This window comes from Pan paniscus, chromosome 23, assembly GCF_029289425.2.
Source record: "Pan paniscus chromosome 23, NHGRI_mPanPan1-v2.0_pri, whole genome shotgun sequence".
NCBI classification, from domain to species: domain Eukaryota; kingdom Metazoa; phylum Chordata; class Mammalia; order Primates; family Hominidae; genus Pan; species Pan paniscus.
The window spans coordinates 30,013,154-30,030,383 of NC_085927.1; the positions used below are offsets into that span (position 1 = coordinate 30,013,154).

General features: G+C 51.7%; 1 protein-coding gene across 3 annotated transcripts; it reads left to right on the forward strand.

Annotated features, from left to right (window-relative positions):
- Positions 1-1,951: 1,951 nt before the first annotated feature.
- ZNF74 (zinc finger protein 74) lies at positions 1,952-16,237 on the forward strand. Of its 3 annotated transcripts, XM_034952261.3 has the most exons (6): positions 2,429-2,482; positions 3,156-3,241; positions 7,367-7,462; positions 8,408-8,534; positions 9,053-9,148; positions 13,168-16,237. In XM_034952261.3, exons 4-6 carry the CDS (start codon positions 8,501-8,503, stop codon positions 14,757-14,759), a joined length of 1,722 nt encoding a protein of 573 aa, XP_034808152.3. In that variant the 5' UTR covers positions 2,429-2,482; positions 3,156-3,241; positions 7,367-7,462; positions 8,408-8,500; the 3' UTR covers positions 14,760-16,237. The 3 variants fall into 3 exon arrangements, with proteins under 3 accessions (XP_008958064.3, XP_008958065.3, XP_034808152.3); XM_008959816.4 differs by lacking the exon at positions 7,367-7,462 and having other exon boundaries at positions 1,952-2,482; XM_008959817.4 differs by lacking the exons at positions 3,156-3,241; positions 7,367-7,462 and having other exon boundaries at positions 1,964-2,482.
- The last annotated feature ends 993 nt before the right edge of the window (positions 16,238-17,230 follow it).

Below are 17,230 nucleotides of genomic sequence, written 5' to 3' on the forward strand. Positions count from 1 at the left end.
TGCATTCACAAACCCTGAGCTAGACACAGGGTGCTGACTGGTGTGTTTACAAACCTTAAGCTAGACACAGAGTGCCCATTGGTGTATTTACAATCCCTTAGCTAGACATAAAGGTTCTCCAAGTCCCCACCAGACTCAGAAGCCCAGCTGGCTTCACCCAGTGGATCCCGCACCGGGGCCGCAGGTGGAGCTGCCTTCCAGTCCCGCGCCGTGCGCCCGCACTCCTCAGCCCTTGGGTGGTCGATGGGACTGGGCGCTGTGGAGCAGGGGGCGGCGCTTGTCGGGGAGGCTTGGGCCGCGCAGGAGCCCACGGCGGTGGGTAGGCTCAGGCATGGCGGGCTGCAGGTCCCGAGCCCTGCCCCGCGGGGAGGCAACTAAGGCCCGGCGAGAAGTCGAGCACAGCAGCTGGTGGCCCAGGTGCTAAGCCCCTCACTGCCCGGGGCCGGCTGGCAGCTCCGAGTGCGGGGCCCGCTGAGCCCACGCCCACCCGGAACTCGTGCTGGCCCGCAAGCGCTGCGCGCAGTCCCGATTCCCGCCCGCGCCTCTCCCTCCACACCTCTCGGCAAGCTGAGGGAGCCGGCTCCGGCCGCAGCCAGCCCAGGAAGGGGCTCCCACAGTGCAGCGATGGGCTGAAGGGCTCCTCAAGCGCGGCCAGAGTGGGCGCCAAGGCCGACTAGGCGCCGAGAGCGAGCAAGGGCTGTGAGGACTGCCAGCACGCTGTCCCCTCTCACTGGGTTGCTATTAAAAATGGGCGCTGAATATAAAAATTAACCGGGCGTGGTGGTGCATGTCTGTAAGTCCCAGCTACTCGGGAGGCTGAGGTGGGAGAATAGTTTGAGCCCGAGAGATTGAGGCTACGGTGAGCCGTGATTGTGCAACTGCACTCCAGCCTGGGCGACAGAGTGAGACCCAGTCTCAAAACAAAATCAAACACGGGCGCTGCCCTGGGCAGGGGAGGTCTGGGCACAGCTGTGCTGATGTGGGCAGTGGACAGGTGTCAAGTGAGAGCCTGTGGCCAAGCCTAAGCTGCGGTTAAGGTGGGAGGCTGAAGGGTTTGGAGTGTGCACCACCCCGCCCCACCCCGGACCACCTCTCGGTAGGAATGTGGCAATGAACTTCGGTGCTGGATTCCTACTTCTGGCTGTGTGATTTGCCACACGTTTACCCCACGCACCTGTACCACAACTTCCTCATCTCCCAAATGGGATGACAGTAGTTAGCAAACCTCCCTGGACTGCTGTGAGCATTCTGCCAGAAAAATGTACTCCAAGCTCTTGAAGTAGGCCTGGCGTGTGGTTGGTGCTCAGTACGTATTCAATGTTTCTGTCGCTGGCGTCATCACTGTGTTCATGGCAGAGCTCTGTGCAGCCAGGACTGGGCCGCCACCCAGACCTTCCTTTCCCGCCCCAAGGGTGAACTGTGGACAGGACCCTCTGGGGGGACTAGGCCAAGGCTCTCCCACCTCTGGGGACCCCCGCCCATGGGCCTCAGATATGTGGCTCGAGAAGGGGGAGTGGGGGCAGGGCCCCTGGAAAACCCCTCGAGGCCAGGCCCACCACTCCCAATATCCGTAAGACCAGGGGCTTGAGTCTTTCCTGCAGACAGATGTGGGCAGGAACCCACCCGACTCCCAGCTACGTGGGGACGTGGACGAACTAACAGGACAAATTCTAGTTGCTGGACACCGCCCTCCCAATATCCTCGCAATTAGACACCCATGCAGCGGCACTACACTCATCCGCACGCGGAGATACACAGCGACATTCGCCCGCAAGAGCATGGCGGGTGCCGGAGCTCCCGGCTGTGGGCCCAGGAACTACATTTCCTAGAAGGATGTGCTAGATACTCGTTCGCGTCGGGACGCAAGCACCGGCCCGAACTCGCTCTAGGAAATGGAGTCTGACGCCTGCGCGGCGCAAAGGCTCCCGGGAGGTGTAGTTTGCGCCCATTTCGCGCAGGCGCACTTTCCCGCAGCGGCCGCCTGCTGCTCTTTGTGGCAGTCGCAGTCCTTTTGTGGGAGTCCGGTCTGTCCACTTGCCGGTCCCTCAGACCGTCGGCGGTCTCTGTCCGCTTCGGGACCTGTCCGCTGGTCGCTCCGCGTCCGATGGCTCCGGGCCGCGGAACCTTAGGCCTGGCCCTGGTCTCCGAGCGCGGGTTCGCCGGGAGGAGCGTGTGGCGGGGGTGTGCCGGGGCGTGAGTGCGCCGGGCATGGGGCTGAGCCTGGTGTGGGGAGTGGGTATCTGCGGAGCCGGCCTGAACCCCACCTCAGCCGGGCGCGGGGAGGGGGCTCCGTGCGTGTGATCGTGCAGCTGTGAGCGCGTGGCCGCCCCGCGGGGCTCCGCTGCAGGCCCCTCAGCCCCAGGAGCAGGACTCGCTCTTCAGGGCCTGCCCTGGATCCTGGAGGCTACACAGCTGCCCACTCCTCCCGGGGAGGCTGCCGTGGAGGCCATGGAGATCCCTGCCCCGGAGCCCGAGAAGACAGGTACAGCTTCACTCTTGTAGTCAGTATGTCTGTGGATTTGCACTTGAGGATATTGACACTCAGAGAGATCAGGCCAGTTTCCCAGAAGCATCCAGCATCTTTTTTTTTTTTTTTTTTTTTTAATGGACTCTCACTCTGTCAGCCAGGCGGGAGTGCAATGGCTTGATCTCCGCTCACTGCAACCTCTGCTTCCCGGGTTCAAACTATTCTCCCGCCTCAACGTCCCAAGTAGTTGGGATTGCAGGCGCGCGCCACCACGCCCGGCTAATGTTTGTATTTTTAGTAGAGACGGGGTTTTGCCATGTTTCCCAGGCTGGTCTTAAGCTCAAGCGATCCGCCCGCCTCGGCCTCCCAAAGTGCTGGGATTACAGGCGTGAGCCATCGCTCCTGGCCTCCTGCTTCTTTCTTCCCCGTGCCCAATCATTTGTTCCCACTCAGACGTGCTTGATTGGGGGTAGCAGCTCTTTTCGTCATGAATTGGAGTGTCTGAGACACAGGCAGATTATTCCTCGATGCTGTTTCTGTTGGGGCTAGCTACTGGGGCTCGTTCCCCACCTGGCCTTGCTGGCAGGTTCTGCCTCCTCTCTGATTCTCACTTGTGCCACGACAGGTGGGCTTTAAGCTCAGCCGTGAGCCTGGTAGCCGTGACCTTGACTCATTTCTCCTTCCCCAGCTCTTTCCTCTCAGGATCCTGCTCTTTCCCTGAAAGAGAATCTCGAGGATATATCGGGTTGGGGTCTTCCCGAAGCCAGGTCCAAGGTGAGTGGCTGTGTGTTCTTCCTTCTTTATGAAGAGGGTTGGCACATTCCCTCCCCAGCCTTGGATCGTCAGCCTTCCACAGACCTTCACCCGGGTGCCTGCTGGCCAGTCCTCAGGAAGCTCTGGGCAGTGGGAACAGCTCCAAGTGAAGAGTCCAGATGTTGCCCGAGGTGTGCCCTCGAGATGTACTCTATTGAATGTCTCGCCCAGTCCAATTCAGTGGGTCAGTTGCTGGGGATCTCTCTGCCCAGCGCTGTGCTGAGAGCTCTGAGGAGTAGTTTTAGTGGAATCTGAGAAAGTAGTTGACGGCTCACATGGGGTCGCTTTGCCTATCCACGTGCTGGCCAGGGGTTGGTGCAGGATGTTTGCACGGTTGGTTTACTGGGAGTGGAATCAGACAGGGGCACGTGGAGCAGCTCAGGAAGGGCTGGATTGCAGCACTTGGTTAAGAGTGGCGGTAGGGGACACATCCCTGTGTGCTTTCCTCTGTACCCGGCCCCTGGCATGGGGCCTTCATGGAGAGTCCTGGAGATTTAGAGAATCTGGGGGCTCAGCAAGGAATTGGCCCTGGGAACTTCTGCAGCCAAATGGGACCCAGATCCCTCCTTTTAGAGACTGTGAACTCTGTTCCTCATTTTGTTTTTCTACCGCAACCACCTCACCCCATGGTGGTATTTAGAAGGGTGCAGTTGACAAAGAGAGCACAGTAGAGTGAAAGATCTGGAGGAATAAGGGGTCTTTGGGGTTTTTTTTTTTTAGCATTTTGTGATTTTGTCAGTCTGCCACTCAAAAGAGGTGATGGCAGATTATAGCCAGCTAGAAACAGCTGCAAAACGTGTATTGTGAGCTGTGCCTCACTTCTGTAGTGTGTCACAATGCTTTATAGTCCTCAAGAAACTTGACAGTCAAATGCAATGCATGTTCCTTGCTTAGGGGATAGATCCAAAAAAATTGATAAAGGGCAGTTTGGGACAAGAGGAAATTTGAAAATGGGCTGTATCTTAGGTCATATTGTATCAATATGAAATTTATTGCATGTGATAATAGTACTGTGATTATGTAAGAGAATATCCACAGGAGATACAAGCTGAAGACTGTAGAGTGAGACATCATGATGTCTGCAACTTACCTTCAAATGGTTCAGCAAAAAAAAAATGTGTGTGCGTGTATGTATGTCTGTATGTGTCTGTGCAGCTCCATCTAGGTGGTAGGGCCCTCGTGCATGTGTTATTCCTATTCCTAAAATATTAGCTTGTTAGATCTTTGAATAACCAGTTGACTCTCCTGAGTACACATCAGCTTTGGCATTTTCTCTTGACAGTCTCATTCTCACTCACAGTTCAAGTTGTTCTGTCTCCTGGGACATCTTGTGTGGTCTGTTCTGACTTCTCTGCTAGTGTCATTACCACATCAGCATCTGATTCCAGTGCATACTGTCTGGGTTTTTTATTCCTTTCCCTGCAGAATGATGACACATTAGACATGGACTTCTCCCAGTGGCCAGAAATACCCATCAAAAAGGCCTGTGCGGGCCTCAGACCCTACCCTACTCTTGCTGGTTTATGCTCCCCACACTGAAGCCATGTAGCCTCTGACAGCCTCACTGGCCAACACCATATTCTGATACCTCTGGAGCTATTTTTTTGTTTTTCTTTCTTTTTCTTTTTCTTTTTTTTTTTGAGACAGAGTCTTGCTCTGTCGCCCAGGCTGGAGTGCAGTGGCACAATCATAGCTCACTGCAGCCTTCAACTCCTGGGCTCAAGCAAATCCCCCACCTCGGCCTCCTAAGTAGTTGGGACCAACGTGTGTGCCCCCACACCTGGCTTGGAGCCTTGTTTCAGCCCATTTTCTCCTTCCCTCGGCTATTGTCATCCTTCATGCCTGCATGCCTCAGTTAGGGGTGTGTTCTCAGCATTTGTCCTCATCTCTACCTCCTCATCTGAAATCCAGTGTTTTGGGGGGTAAGGTTTTATTGAGGTGTAATCTATATACAGCACAATTGTGCAATTTGAAGTTACAATTTGATGAGGTTGAGCAAACGTATACAGTTGTGTAACCAGCACCACAATCATGATATGGGACGTTTCCATGACCCAAAAATGTCCTCATGCCCCTGTGCATTCAGTGGTCTCCCCTCTCCCCTTGGTAACCACTATAGTTTTGCTGTAGATTTTCCTCTTTAAGGATTTCATATGGAATTTATCCTATGTGGTCTTTTGTCTCTGCTTTATTTCGCTTAGCATGTGCTTTTGAGTTTATCCATATTGTTGTGTGAATCAGTAGTTTGTTCCTTTTTATTGGTGAGTAATATTCCATTTGTATTAGTCTGCTAGGGTTGCCATACAAAGTATGGCAGGAGGGCTTAAATGACAGAAATGTATTTCCTCACAGTTCCAGAGGCAAGAAATCTGAGATCAAGGTGTCAGCAGGGTTGATTTCTTCTGAGGCCTCTCCTTGGCTTGTAGATGGCCACCTTTCCCCCGCATCTTCACATGGTCTTACCTCTTCTATGTCTGTGTCCAAATTTCCTCTTCTTATGAGGACACCAGTTATATTGGATCAAGGCCCACTGCATTGAATTCATTTTAACTGAATTACTTCTTTAAAGAACCTCTCTCCAGGCCGGGTGCAGTGGCTCACGCCTGTAACCCCAGCATTTTGGGAGGCTGAGGTGGGTGGAACACTTGAGGTCAGGAGTTCAAGACCAGCCGGCCAACATGGTGAAACCCTGTCTCTACTAAAAATACAAAAATTTAGCTGGGCGTTAGTGCTTGCCTGTAGTCCTAGCTACTCGGGAGGCTGAGGCAGGAGAATCTCTTGAACCCAGGAGGCAGAGGTTGCAGTGAGCTGAGATTGCACCACTGTACTCCAGCCTGGGTGACAGAGTGAGACCATGTCTCAAAAAAAAAAAAAAAAAAACCTCTCTTGGAGTTACCGAGCATTGAGACATAAGAATTTGAGGTGAGGGGTATACAGTTCATCCCATTGCTCCATGGACATTTAGGTTACTCATAGGCTTTTGCTATTACAAATAAACCCGCTATAAATATTTGAGTACATGTATGGCTGTGCATTTTAATTTCTCTTGCATAAATACCTAGGTGTGAAATTGCTGAGCCATATAGTAAATATATGTTTGTCAATTTTATTGATCTTTTCAAAAAACAATTTTTTTGTTTTATTGATTTTTCTCTATTTTCTGTTTTCCATTTCAGAGATTTCTGATCCTTATTATCTCCTTGGTGTCTTAAGATTGAAACTTACTTTACTTACTTTAGTGTCTTAAGATTGAAACATAGATATTGATTTGATACCTTTTTTCCTCATATAGCATTCAGCGCTGTAAATTTCTAAGCACTGCCTCAACTATATCTTACAACTTTTGTTATGTTACATTTTCACTTTTATTCAGCTCAAAATAGCTTCTAATTTCCCTAGTGATGTATTCTTCAGCCATATGTTATTTCAGAATGTGTTGTTTCATTTCCTAATATTTAGGGCATTTTCCAGATAACTTTCTATTATGGATTTCTGATTTAATTCTATTGTCATCAAAGAATGAACTTCGTGTGATTTAAAGTCTTTCAAGTCTACCAAGATTTATTTTATTTCCCAAAGTGTGGTTTATCTTGGTAAATGTTCCACATGCCCTTGAAAAAATATGTATTATGCCTTTGTTGGTTAGAGTGTTATGTAAATATCAGTTAAGTCAAGTTGAATGATGGTGTTTTTTAATTGTTCTGTCAGTTTTTGCATTATGTATTTTGAAGCTCTTTTAGTAGATACATTTATATTTAGGATTGCTATGAGTTCTTAATGAATTAACTGTTTTATCATTATGTAGTATTCTCTTTATCTCTGATAGTCCTCTCTCTGAAATCTACTTTGCTATTACTATAGGCACTTGAGCTTTTTTTAAAAAAAATTAGTATTTGCAGGGTTTATCTTTTTCTATCCTATCACTTTTAACCTATCTTTGTATGTAAAGTGGGTTTCTGTAGCTTGCTTTTTTAATTCAGTTTGACAATCTCCACCTTTTAATTGGAGTGTTTAAACTATTCGCATTTAGTGTAATTACTAATATGGTTGGATTTACATGTCCTTTTTTTTTTTTTCTTTTGACAGAGTTTGGCTCTTGTCACCCAGGCTGGAGTGCAGTGGCGCAATCTTGGCTCACTGCAACCTCCACCTCTTGGGTTCAAGCAATTCTCCTGACCTCAGGTGATCTGCCGCCTTGGCCTCCCAAGTGCTGGGATTATAGGCGTGAGCCACCCCACCCGGCCTTGCTATTAGTTTTCTATGTCTTATGTCTTTTTTGTTTCTCGTTTCCTCCCATAATGACTTCTTTTGAGGTAAACACATACTGTTCTAATATACTCTTAATTCCTCTGATTTCATTAATATTTTTCACCTTTTAGTTATTTGATTGGATGCTGGACATTGTGAATTTTACTTTGTTGAGTAGGTTTTTGGAATTCCGTGTTTCTGGGATTTGTCCTGGGATGCAGTGAAATTACTTGGCATCTATTTGATCCTTTCAAGGATCAAAGCAAGTCTGGAGTTGGGTGGTGGCCAGGATGCCCAGGCCCAGGGGGAGCAGGCAGGAAGGATTGGAAGGCAGTCAGGTGAGGACTGCAGGTAGCCTCTCTTGGTCCCTTGGGGCACAGAACTTGCTGATATATACAAGGTTTCCTTCCTTAGAGTGTAATAACAGTTTCTAGTCTGGGTTCGGATCCTTTTGCATTAGTGAGCTTTGAATAGAGTTGCTGGGATTTTTGTACTATTAATATTCTCTCAAATTTTTAAGTTTGAAATTCTTGACTCCAGGAAGCATAGCATCTCACCCAGGACTTAGAGCCTGATACAACAGCCATGTACAGCCCCTGGGTCCCACCTCAAGTTGCCAGGGCCCTGTGGTGTCTATTCAGACCTGCTTTCCAAATCTAGAAGGTGGTGTGGGAATGCATGCCAATTTCCAGCCCCCCTCCCTGCCCCTGGTCCCCGAATTCAGTCATGGTCAGTGTCTACAGCACAACCTTCTGGCATGGGAGAAGGTCACCTGAGGTTAACCCTTTACTTGTAGGGTCCTTAATCAATCTCTGGCTCCTTTGGAACCATGGACACGGAATCAGTCCTGGGTGAGTGAGAACCTATATGTCATTTCAGGAATCGGTGAGTTTCAAGGATGTGGCTGTGGACTTCACCCAGGAGGAGTGGGGTCAACTAGACTCCCCTCAGAGGGCCTTGTACCGGGATGTGATGTTGGAGAACTACCAGAACCTTCTTGCCCTAGGTAAAATCCCCCCAGCCCCAGGCTGGGCGTCGGCTGTCAGCCTTCTTCTGCATGGTAGATATTAAGGAGGATCCCTTCAGTGCCGGCCCTGGTGCCAGATATATCATGGGGTAGGAAGCAAGGCCTGTGCCTTGGGGCACTCATGGCCAGGGGCCTCGGCCACGCCAGAAGTCCCCAGGGGACAGCGTGGGAGCTGGTAGCATCCTTGCTTGGTGTTTCCCCTGGTCCTGGGATGGGGGCAGGGAGAGAAGAGAAGAAGGTGGGACCCTGGAGCCCAGCTGGCTCTGGAACGGTCCTCGAGCAATGAAGTAAGGACGTCAGCACACGTGGGGTCTTCAGAGTATACACTGGGATTTGGGTTCCAGTCTGAGACCCTCACCGCTTTTGGCCCAGAGGACCTCCTGTTCCCAGAGCGGGTGTCCACTTCACAGGCATTGTCCTTGTTAGGGGGCGGCCTGTAAGGTCGACTGGGCCTGGAGAGCTGCAGCATGCCCAGCCCACTTTCTCTCCACGAGCAGGACCTCCACTGCACAAGCCAGATGTGATCTCTCATCTGGAACGAGGCGAGGAGCCATGGAGCATGCAGAGGGAAGTCCCCAGAGGGCCCTGTCCAGGTGAGCAGAGGCACAGGTGGAAGGGTGCCAGCCCCAGCACCCCTGGTGGCACCTCCTCCTATGGCCCCTATTTTCCTCCCTCAGTTTGCCCCGGCTCCATCTCCCCTTCTCAGGTCCCCCGCCAGACCCTCCCGCCCGCCTCCCTTCAGCACGTACTGAGCACTGCCTGTGTGCTGAGACCTGTTCTGGGATACAACAGGGAACAAACCTGGCCACTGGGACCAAATGGCCACCTGCTGATGGGGATGGGGAGGCAGGAATAGAAATATTGAGCCAGTGGTGTTGGCTGGGCAGCCGGGGGTGTGGGATTGGGGGCAGAGGGCCACCAGGGAAGGGGCAGCTGGCGTTGGTCAGTGTCAGGGTCAGCGTCAGCGTCAGGGTCAGAGCCAGCATCAGTGTCGGGGCCAGCGTGAGCATCAGCATCAGGGCCAGTGTGAGCATCAGCGTCAGGGCCATCATCAGCGTCACGGTCAGAGTCAGCATCAGCATCAGGGTCAGCATCAGCGTCAGGGTCAGGGCCAGCATCAGGGTCAGGGTCAATGTCAGCGAGGGCTTCCAGGCTGTGGCCAAGATGGCAGTCCTCCGTAAGGGAAAGGGGACTGGGGTGGGTGTTGAGCAGAAGGTAGTCTGTTTTTCTTCTCCAACATTCTTTTTGTAGACTTCTCTTCTGAGTTGGTTGATAAATAAGTGATAAATTCGGCTTAATTTATTGGACAGTGACTGCTGAGCATGTTAGGTGTCTAGAAAGCTCGAGAAACACCTTTCTGTGGGAAAGGCAGCCGATAAGCTGTGGAGCACAGAACACGGGGGTTGGGGAAGGCAGCCCCTCCTCCATCCCCCTCCGCTGCCACACACCACCCAGCCCCAACCTGCAACAGTGGCTGCAGCCCCAGCTTTCTGGTCTTTATTTCTCACCCCAGCCTCTGATGCTTGCTTTGTCCTCTTTAACAAAATTACAGGTTTCAAAAAATTCATATTTTTATTTGATTCATATATGAATATACTGAAAATGAGGCTGAAAGGTTACTGAAATCCTGCATAATCTTTCCACCCAGAGATAACGGTTCTCTAATAACTGACCATGTCACTGATTCCTCTGGGCCCTTCCTCTGTGTGCAGATAGACTTTTCTAAAGCTACATGTGGCCAGGCGTGATGGCTCACACCTGTAATCCCAACACTTTGGGAGGCCGAGGCAGGCAGATCACCTGAGGTCTGGAGTTCGAGACCAGCCTGACCAACATAGAGAAACCCTGTCTCTACTAAAATTACAAAATTAGCTGGGCATGGTGGTGCACGCCTTTAATCCCAGCTACTCGGGAGGCTGAGGCAGGAGAATCGCTTGAACCCAGGAGGCAGAGGTTGCGGTGAGCTGAGATCGTGCCATTGCACTCCAGTCTGGGTAACAAGAGTGAAATTCCATCTCAAAAAAAAAAAAAAAAAAATTAGCTGGGCGTGGTGGTGAGCGCCTGTAATCCCAGCTACTCTGGAGGCTTAGGCAGGAGAATTGCTTGAACCCGGGAGGCAGAGGTTGCAGTGAGCCATGATCGCACCATTGCACTCCAGCCTGTGTGACAGAGCTAAACTCCATCTCAAACAAATAAATAAATAAAGCCTTATGCACCCTCAGAAGCATAGCACTCACGCCGGAGTCTGGCTACCACACTGGCCATGGCATAGTGAGCGTCCTCACGTGATGTTTACTGATTGCACAGTATCCCTTAGATGGATGTGCCCTGCTGTGTTGTTGGCCCTATTGCTGCCAAAACAACTTTTTTCTGGCCTGGGCCTCTTCTCTCTGCTCTGTGCACCTTCCCTAGACTCTTACCTCTCACTTGGTGTGGATGTGGTCTACACTATAGCAACACCAGCTGAGCTGCAGCCCTGTGTCACTGACCATCTCGTGGGCCTCTGCTTGCATGTCTAAAACCAGACTTGGAACTGGCCCTTCCTCCTCCCGTCCCTGTCTTTGTAAAAGCTTCCACCATCCACCCAGGCTTGGGTGTTTGCTGAGGTCTCATCCTCTCCCCCATTTCCTCTCTTGCCACCTTCAGTCAACAGCTAGGGCCATCAGTTTTAGCACCTAAATGGCTCTCAGATCTGCTGCTTCCTGTTCATTTTCACAGCCTTGGTTCCAGTCTGAAGTTGCCATTTTTCACCTGAATTATTCAGATGGCCTCCCTAACTGGCCTCCCTAACTGCTGGCTCCAACCACCTTACACACCACCAAAGCCACCTTCAAGACAAACCATTATGCCAGGCACAGGGACTCACACATCTAATCCCAGCACTTTGGGAGGCCAAGGCGGGAGGATCACTTGAGCCCAGGAGTTGGAGGCTGCAGTGAGCCATGATTGCACCCCTGCACTGCAGCCTGAACAACAGAGCGAGACTGTGTCCCCGCCCTCTGCTTCCCCGCCCCCTGTCAAGACACCATATGATCACGTCACCCTCTGTGCAAAAGGCCTTTCTTCCCCGGCTGCCCTCTGAGTCAGGCATCTGGTCACCTCGAACCCATCCACCTTGCCAGGGTCACCTCTCAGCCTTCCTGCCTCTGCGTGTCTTGTCTTCATCTTACTGTCTCACCTCTGAGCTTCTGCACATGCTGTTCACTCTCCACCTGGCTACCTGCCATGTGTGCCATGGCCAGTTCCACTTGCCCTGCTCTTCTGGATGGGTTGGGGCCACAGGCAGCACCACCATGCAGCTCTGCCTGCTGCACTAGACTGCTCCCTTTTAAGCCTGGGGAGGACAGAGTTAGAAATAAAATCTCCTGCCAGCTCAGAAAACCTTGCTATAGAGATAGAAAAGAAAGAAAGCCTTCTTATTGAATAAGTGTTTAACCAGATGTGGTGTACAGGAGAGAAAGAAACCTCCCCCTTTGACAGAGGAGATACATCCAACCCAGCACACAGGGCAACTGTCTTCACCTAAAGGAAGAGTTCAGCTTTTTGGGTTTTGTTTGTTTGTTTGTTTTTTGAGACAAGGTCTCCCTCTATTGCCCAGGCTGGGGTGTGGTTGCATGATCATAGCTCGAAGCCTCAACCTCCCTAGGCTCAGGTGATCCTCCCACCTCAGCCTCCTGGGTAGCTGGGACTATAGACAGGTACCATCATTCCTGGCTAATTTTGTATTTTTTGTAGAGGGGTCTCACTGTGTTACCCAGGCTGGTCTTGATCTGGGCTCAAGTGATCCGCCACCTTGACCTCCCAAAGTGCTGGGATTACAGGCATGAGCCACCGCGCCCAGCCTCTTGTAGCTTTTTGACAAGCAGGAATTTACATCTTGGACTCGACTCTTGGACTAGGCTCATTTTGCTTCTGAAAAGGTTTGCATGCGTCTCGAGACAGAGAAAGCATTTGCAATTCCCAGTGTTCTAAAGGGAAGCGCTGGGGTGTGGGGAGCCCTTTTTTCCTTTTGGCACCACAGACAATTTTTAATTCATTTGTTAGTCCCAGCTACTCGGGAGGCTGAGGCCGGAGAATGGCGTGAACCTGGGAGGCGGAGCTTGCAGTGAGCCGAGATCGCGCCACTGCACTCCGGCCTGGGCGACAGAGCAAGACTCGGTCTCAAAACAAACAAACAAGCAAACAAACAAAGAAAAAACATGTATTTGTCCTGTGTATTGCGAGCACCTGCCATGGTATTGATACAGAGCAGTCGGTCAGCCGACGTGTCTGTGAATGAGTGTAATCCTCATCAACAGCTCCCAAGCTTGCCCCTTTCTCAGCCCCCTTGGTGCTTGTAGCTGCTCCTTCCGGGATTCCCTTGGCTTCTCCGCCTCTCCCGGTCTTTGCTCTCTGGTAGCTCCTTCCGTGTTCTTCCTCTCCCTTCTTCCCGCTCTTGCTTGCCCATCTCATCCTGGGCTCTCCCTTCTCTCTGCCTGCGCCTTCCAGCCTTGGCCCTGGTGGCCTCTCCTCTCTTTTCTGGGCTTATCTGCATCTCCAGGCCAATTCTCAAATCTGAATTCTAGGCCAGGTTTCCGCTTGCTCACAGAAAATCATTTTCAATATCTTACAGAATGGGAGCTGAAGGCGGTGCCCTCTCAACAGCAGGGCATTTGCAAAGAAGAACCGGCCCAGGAGCCCATCATGGAGCGGCCCCGCGGCGGGGCGCAGGCGTGGGGGCGCCAGGCAGGTGCTCTGCAGAGGAGTCAGGCTGCGCCCTGGGCGCCCGCACCTGCCATGGTCTGGGACGTCCCTGTAGAGGAATTCCCCCTCAGGTGTCCCCTCTTCGCCCAGCAACGCGTTCCCGAGGGGGGACCCTTGCTGGACACACGCAAGAACGTCCAGGCCACTGAGGGCAGAACCAAGGCCCCCGCGAGACTGTGTGCAGGGGAAAACGCCTCCACGCCAAGTGAGCCAGAAAAGTTCCCCCAGGTGCGCCGGCAGCGCGGGGCGGGCGCCGGGGAGGGCGAGTTCGTGTGCGGCGAGTGCGGGAAGGCGTTCCGCCAGGGCTCCTCCCTCACGCTGCACCGGCGCTGGCACAGCCGGGAGAAGGCTTACAAGTGCGATGAATGCGGCAAGGCCTTCACCTGGAGCACCAACCTTCTGGAGCACCGGCGCATCCACACCGGCGAGAAGCCCTTCTTCTGCGGCGAGTGCGGGAAGGCCTTCAGCTGCCACTCGTCCCTCAACGTGCACCAGCGCATCCACACGGGCGAGCGGCCCTACAAGTGCAGCGCCTGCGAGAAGGCCTTCAGCTGCAGCTCGCTGCTCAGCATGCACCTGCGGGTGCACACCGGCGAGAAGCCCTACCGGTGCGGCGAGTGCGGCAAGGCCTTCAACCAGCGTACACACCTCACACGCCACCACCGCATCCACACGGGCGAGAAGCCCTACCAGTGCGGCTCCTGCGGCAAGGCCTTCACCTGCCACTCATCCCTCACCGTGCATGAGAAGATCCACAGCGGGGACAAGCCGTTCAAGTGCAGCGACTGCGAGAAGGCCTTCAACAGCCGCTCGCGCCTCACCCTCCACCAGAGGACGCACACGGGCGAGAAGCCCTTCAAGTGCGCCGACTGCGGGAAGGGCTTCAGCTGCCACGCGTACCTGCTCGTGCACCGGCGCATCCACAGCGGCGAGAAGCCCTTCAAGTGCAACGAGTGCGGCAAAGCCTTCAGCTCCCACGCCTACCTCATCGTGCACCGGCGCATCCACACAGGCGAGAAGCCCTTCGACTGCAGCCAGTGTTGGAAGGCCTTCAGCTGCCACTCGTCCCTCATCGTGCACCAGCGCATCCACACCGGTGAGAAGCCCTACAAGTGCAGTGAGTGCGGCAGAGCCTTCAGCCAGAACCACTGTCTCATTAAACATCAGAAAATCCACTCCGGGGAGAAGTCGTTTAAGTGTGAGAAATGTGGGGAGATGTTCAACTGGAGCTCGCACCTCACTGAGCACCAGAGGCTGCACAGCGAGGGGAAGCCCTTGGCCATCCAGTTCAACAAACACCTGCTCAGCACATACTACGTGCCTGGCAGCCTGCTGGGTGCAGGGGATGCTGGACTGAGGGACGTGGATCCCATCGACGCGCTGGATGTGGCAAAGCTCTTGTGCGTGGTTCCCCCCCGAGCTGGCAGGAATTTCTCCCTGGGGAGCAAACCTCGAAACTAACATGATGTGCTTTGGTGTCAGTAGCCACTTTCTGAGCTACTCAACAAGGAAAGCACCCTGATCCTCCCTGGCTCCTAGATCCAGACCACCTTCCTCCAGGTGTGGGAGCCTTGCCTTATCACCCCAATCAGGTCTGCATGCCAGGGTGCCTCCTCTAGTTAAAGTCGGTCACCTCCCCAGAAGGGCCACACTCCAGGAGGAGTGTTGAGAGTCATGTGAGATAGTCTTGCCACCTGTTTTCCTTGATGGGCCTGGAAGTTGTTGACAAGGGGAAAGATCTTTCTTGCCAATAAAAAGAAGGGATATCGTTGGGTGCCATGGCTCACACCTGTAATCTTAACACTGTGGGAGGCCAAGGCAAGGGGATCACTTGAGCCCAGGAGTCTAGGACCAGCCTGGACAACATGGTGAGACCTCGTCTCTACAAAAAATGCAAAAATTAGCCAGATGTGGGCATGTCCCTGTGGTCCCAGCTACTCAGGAGGCTGAGGTGGGAGGATCATTTGAGCCTAGGAGGTCAAGGCTGCAGTGAGCCATGATTCACAGCACTGCACTGCAGCCTGGGTGACAAAGCAAGACCCTGTGTGAAATTAAAAGGAGGTATATCAACTGTTGTATCCTCGGACGGGCTCCTGACATGGCTTTAATCGGGAGTTTCCTCCATAAACTATTATTTTCAGAATAATAATAAAATAAGAATTATGACTAGCATCACTTTCCAGTGAACATTATTATATTGCTAGAGAGGAGAATAATCTTGGGTGGTGGGCATTTGGAAAAAGTGAATTTCCTGGACTTAACTCATGTAAATAGCTCTACTGCAGAGCTGTGTGTTAGTGACAGTGCAGTCAGGGGCATTCCCACAGCTGTCACAGCACGGCGCAGCATCATTGTAGCCAGATCCTAACATGCCAACATCACCTCTTGCCATTTAGCCCCTAGTGAGAAATTGGGAGCTACCAGGCAGGTGCCCAGCGCATTCAGGGAAGATGGGCACAACATCAGGATGGGTGTGTCTGGAAGCTCCTCTTCACTGACCAGGGCTGGGCAGGGCCACCCTGGGCTGGTGAGGCTGCCCTGCAGGGCTTCTCACTATGTAGCACCAGTCACCAGCCCAGGTCACAGAAGCCCCTCCCAGCACCCACTGGAGAGGGGAAGCTGAAGCCCAGGGAGACGGGCTCCATGGTGGTCCCACATGGAGCTGTTTTGCAAACCCTGGAAAAGGTGGCTCTCCCTGTCCCAACACTTCAGAGACAGGAAGACAGAGTTAATCTTGAATGAATGTTATTTCTACTTAGTCCTAAGCAAGAATAAGCTGCCCTCTTGGTGATCATACTTTATACGGAGTGCTATCATTTATGAAATGCTTTCAGTATGCTTTTTAAATTATGCAGGCAAAATAACCACACTTCAGAAAATGTGGACTTTTGAAAAATAAAATCCCCATAATTCTTAATAAAACTGCATTTTGCACTTGATACATTACCCTCTGCTTTGTTCATATAGAACTTTGCATTATTTTCAACACAGTGTATCTATAGTTTTTATCTTTTTTCCCTCTTTAGCTTTGTAGCAGATTTTTTTTTCAAGCATCTAAACTGTCCTCATTATACTTCTTTTTTTTTTAAATTATACTGTAAGTTCTAGGGTACATATGCACAATGTGCAGGTTAGTTACATATGTATACATGTGTCATGTTGGTGTGCTGCACCCACTAACTCGTCATTTAACATTAGGTATATCTCCAAATGCTATCCCTCCCGCCTCCCCCCACCCCACAACAGGCCCTGGTGTGTGATGTTCCCCTTCCTGTGTCCATGTGTTCTCATTGTTCAATTCCCACCTATGAGTGAGAACATGCGGTATTTGGTTTTTTGTCCTTGCGATAGTGTGCTGAGAATGATGGTTTCCAGCTTCATCCATGTCCTTGTTATACTTCTAAACAGAGGCACAGTGTTCTCTCTGGTCTCTTAGATACTCTTTTGTTGGATGTTGAAGTTATTTCCATGGTGCAGTGGTGTGATCACAGCTCACTGAAACCTCAACCTCCCTGGCTCAGGTGATCCTCCCACCTCAACCTCCTGAGTGGTTGGGACTTTGGGACTACAGGTGTGCGCCACCACGCCCAGCTAAATTTTTGGGGGGGCAGGGGGTCTCGCTGTGTTGCTCAGGCTGGTATTGAACTCCTGGTCTCAAGCGATCCTCCCACCTCAGCCTCTCAAAGTGTTGGGGTTACAGGCATGAGCCACTGCACCCAGCCTATTGATCTTTCTTTTTGAAAAATATTTGAATATGCCCTTTGTCCCTCTTTATATTGGAGTCTTGATGTTTTTCTTTTATGTATGTAAAAACTTTTCCCTGATTATGAATATTATATGTATACTGCAGAAAATTTTTAAAAATCACAAAATCATAATAAAAATGACCCTCAGGTTCCAGCTCAGTGGCTCACGCCTGTACTTTGAGAGGC

Coding starts and splice junctions, on each gene's coding strand:
- ZNF74 (XM_008959816.4), top strand. CDS start 2,449: ATGGAGATCCCTGCCCCGGAGCCCGAGAAGACAG. Junction 3,242..8,407: donor TTCCCGAAGCCAGGTCCAAG/GTGAGTGGCTGT, acceptor ATGTCATTTCAG/GAATCGGTGAGTTTCAAGGA. Junction 9,149..13,167: donor CCCCAGAGGGCCCTGTCCAG/GTGAGCAGAGGC, acceptor AATATCTTACAG/AATGGGAGCTGAAGGCGGTG.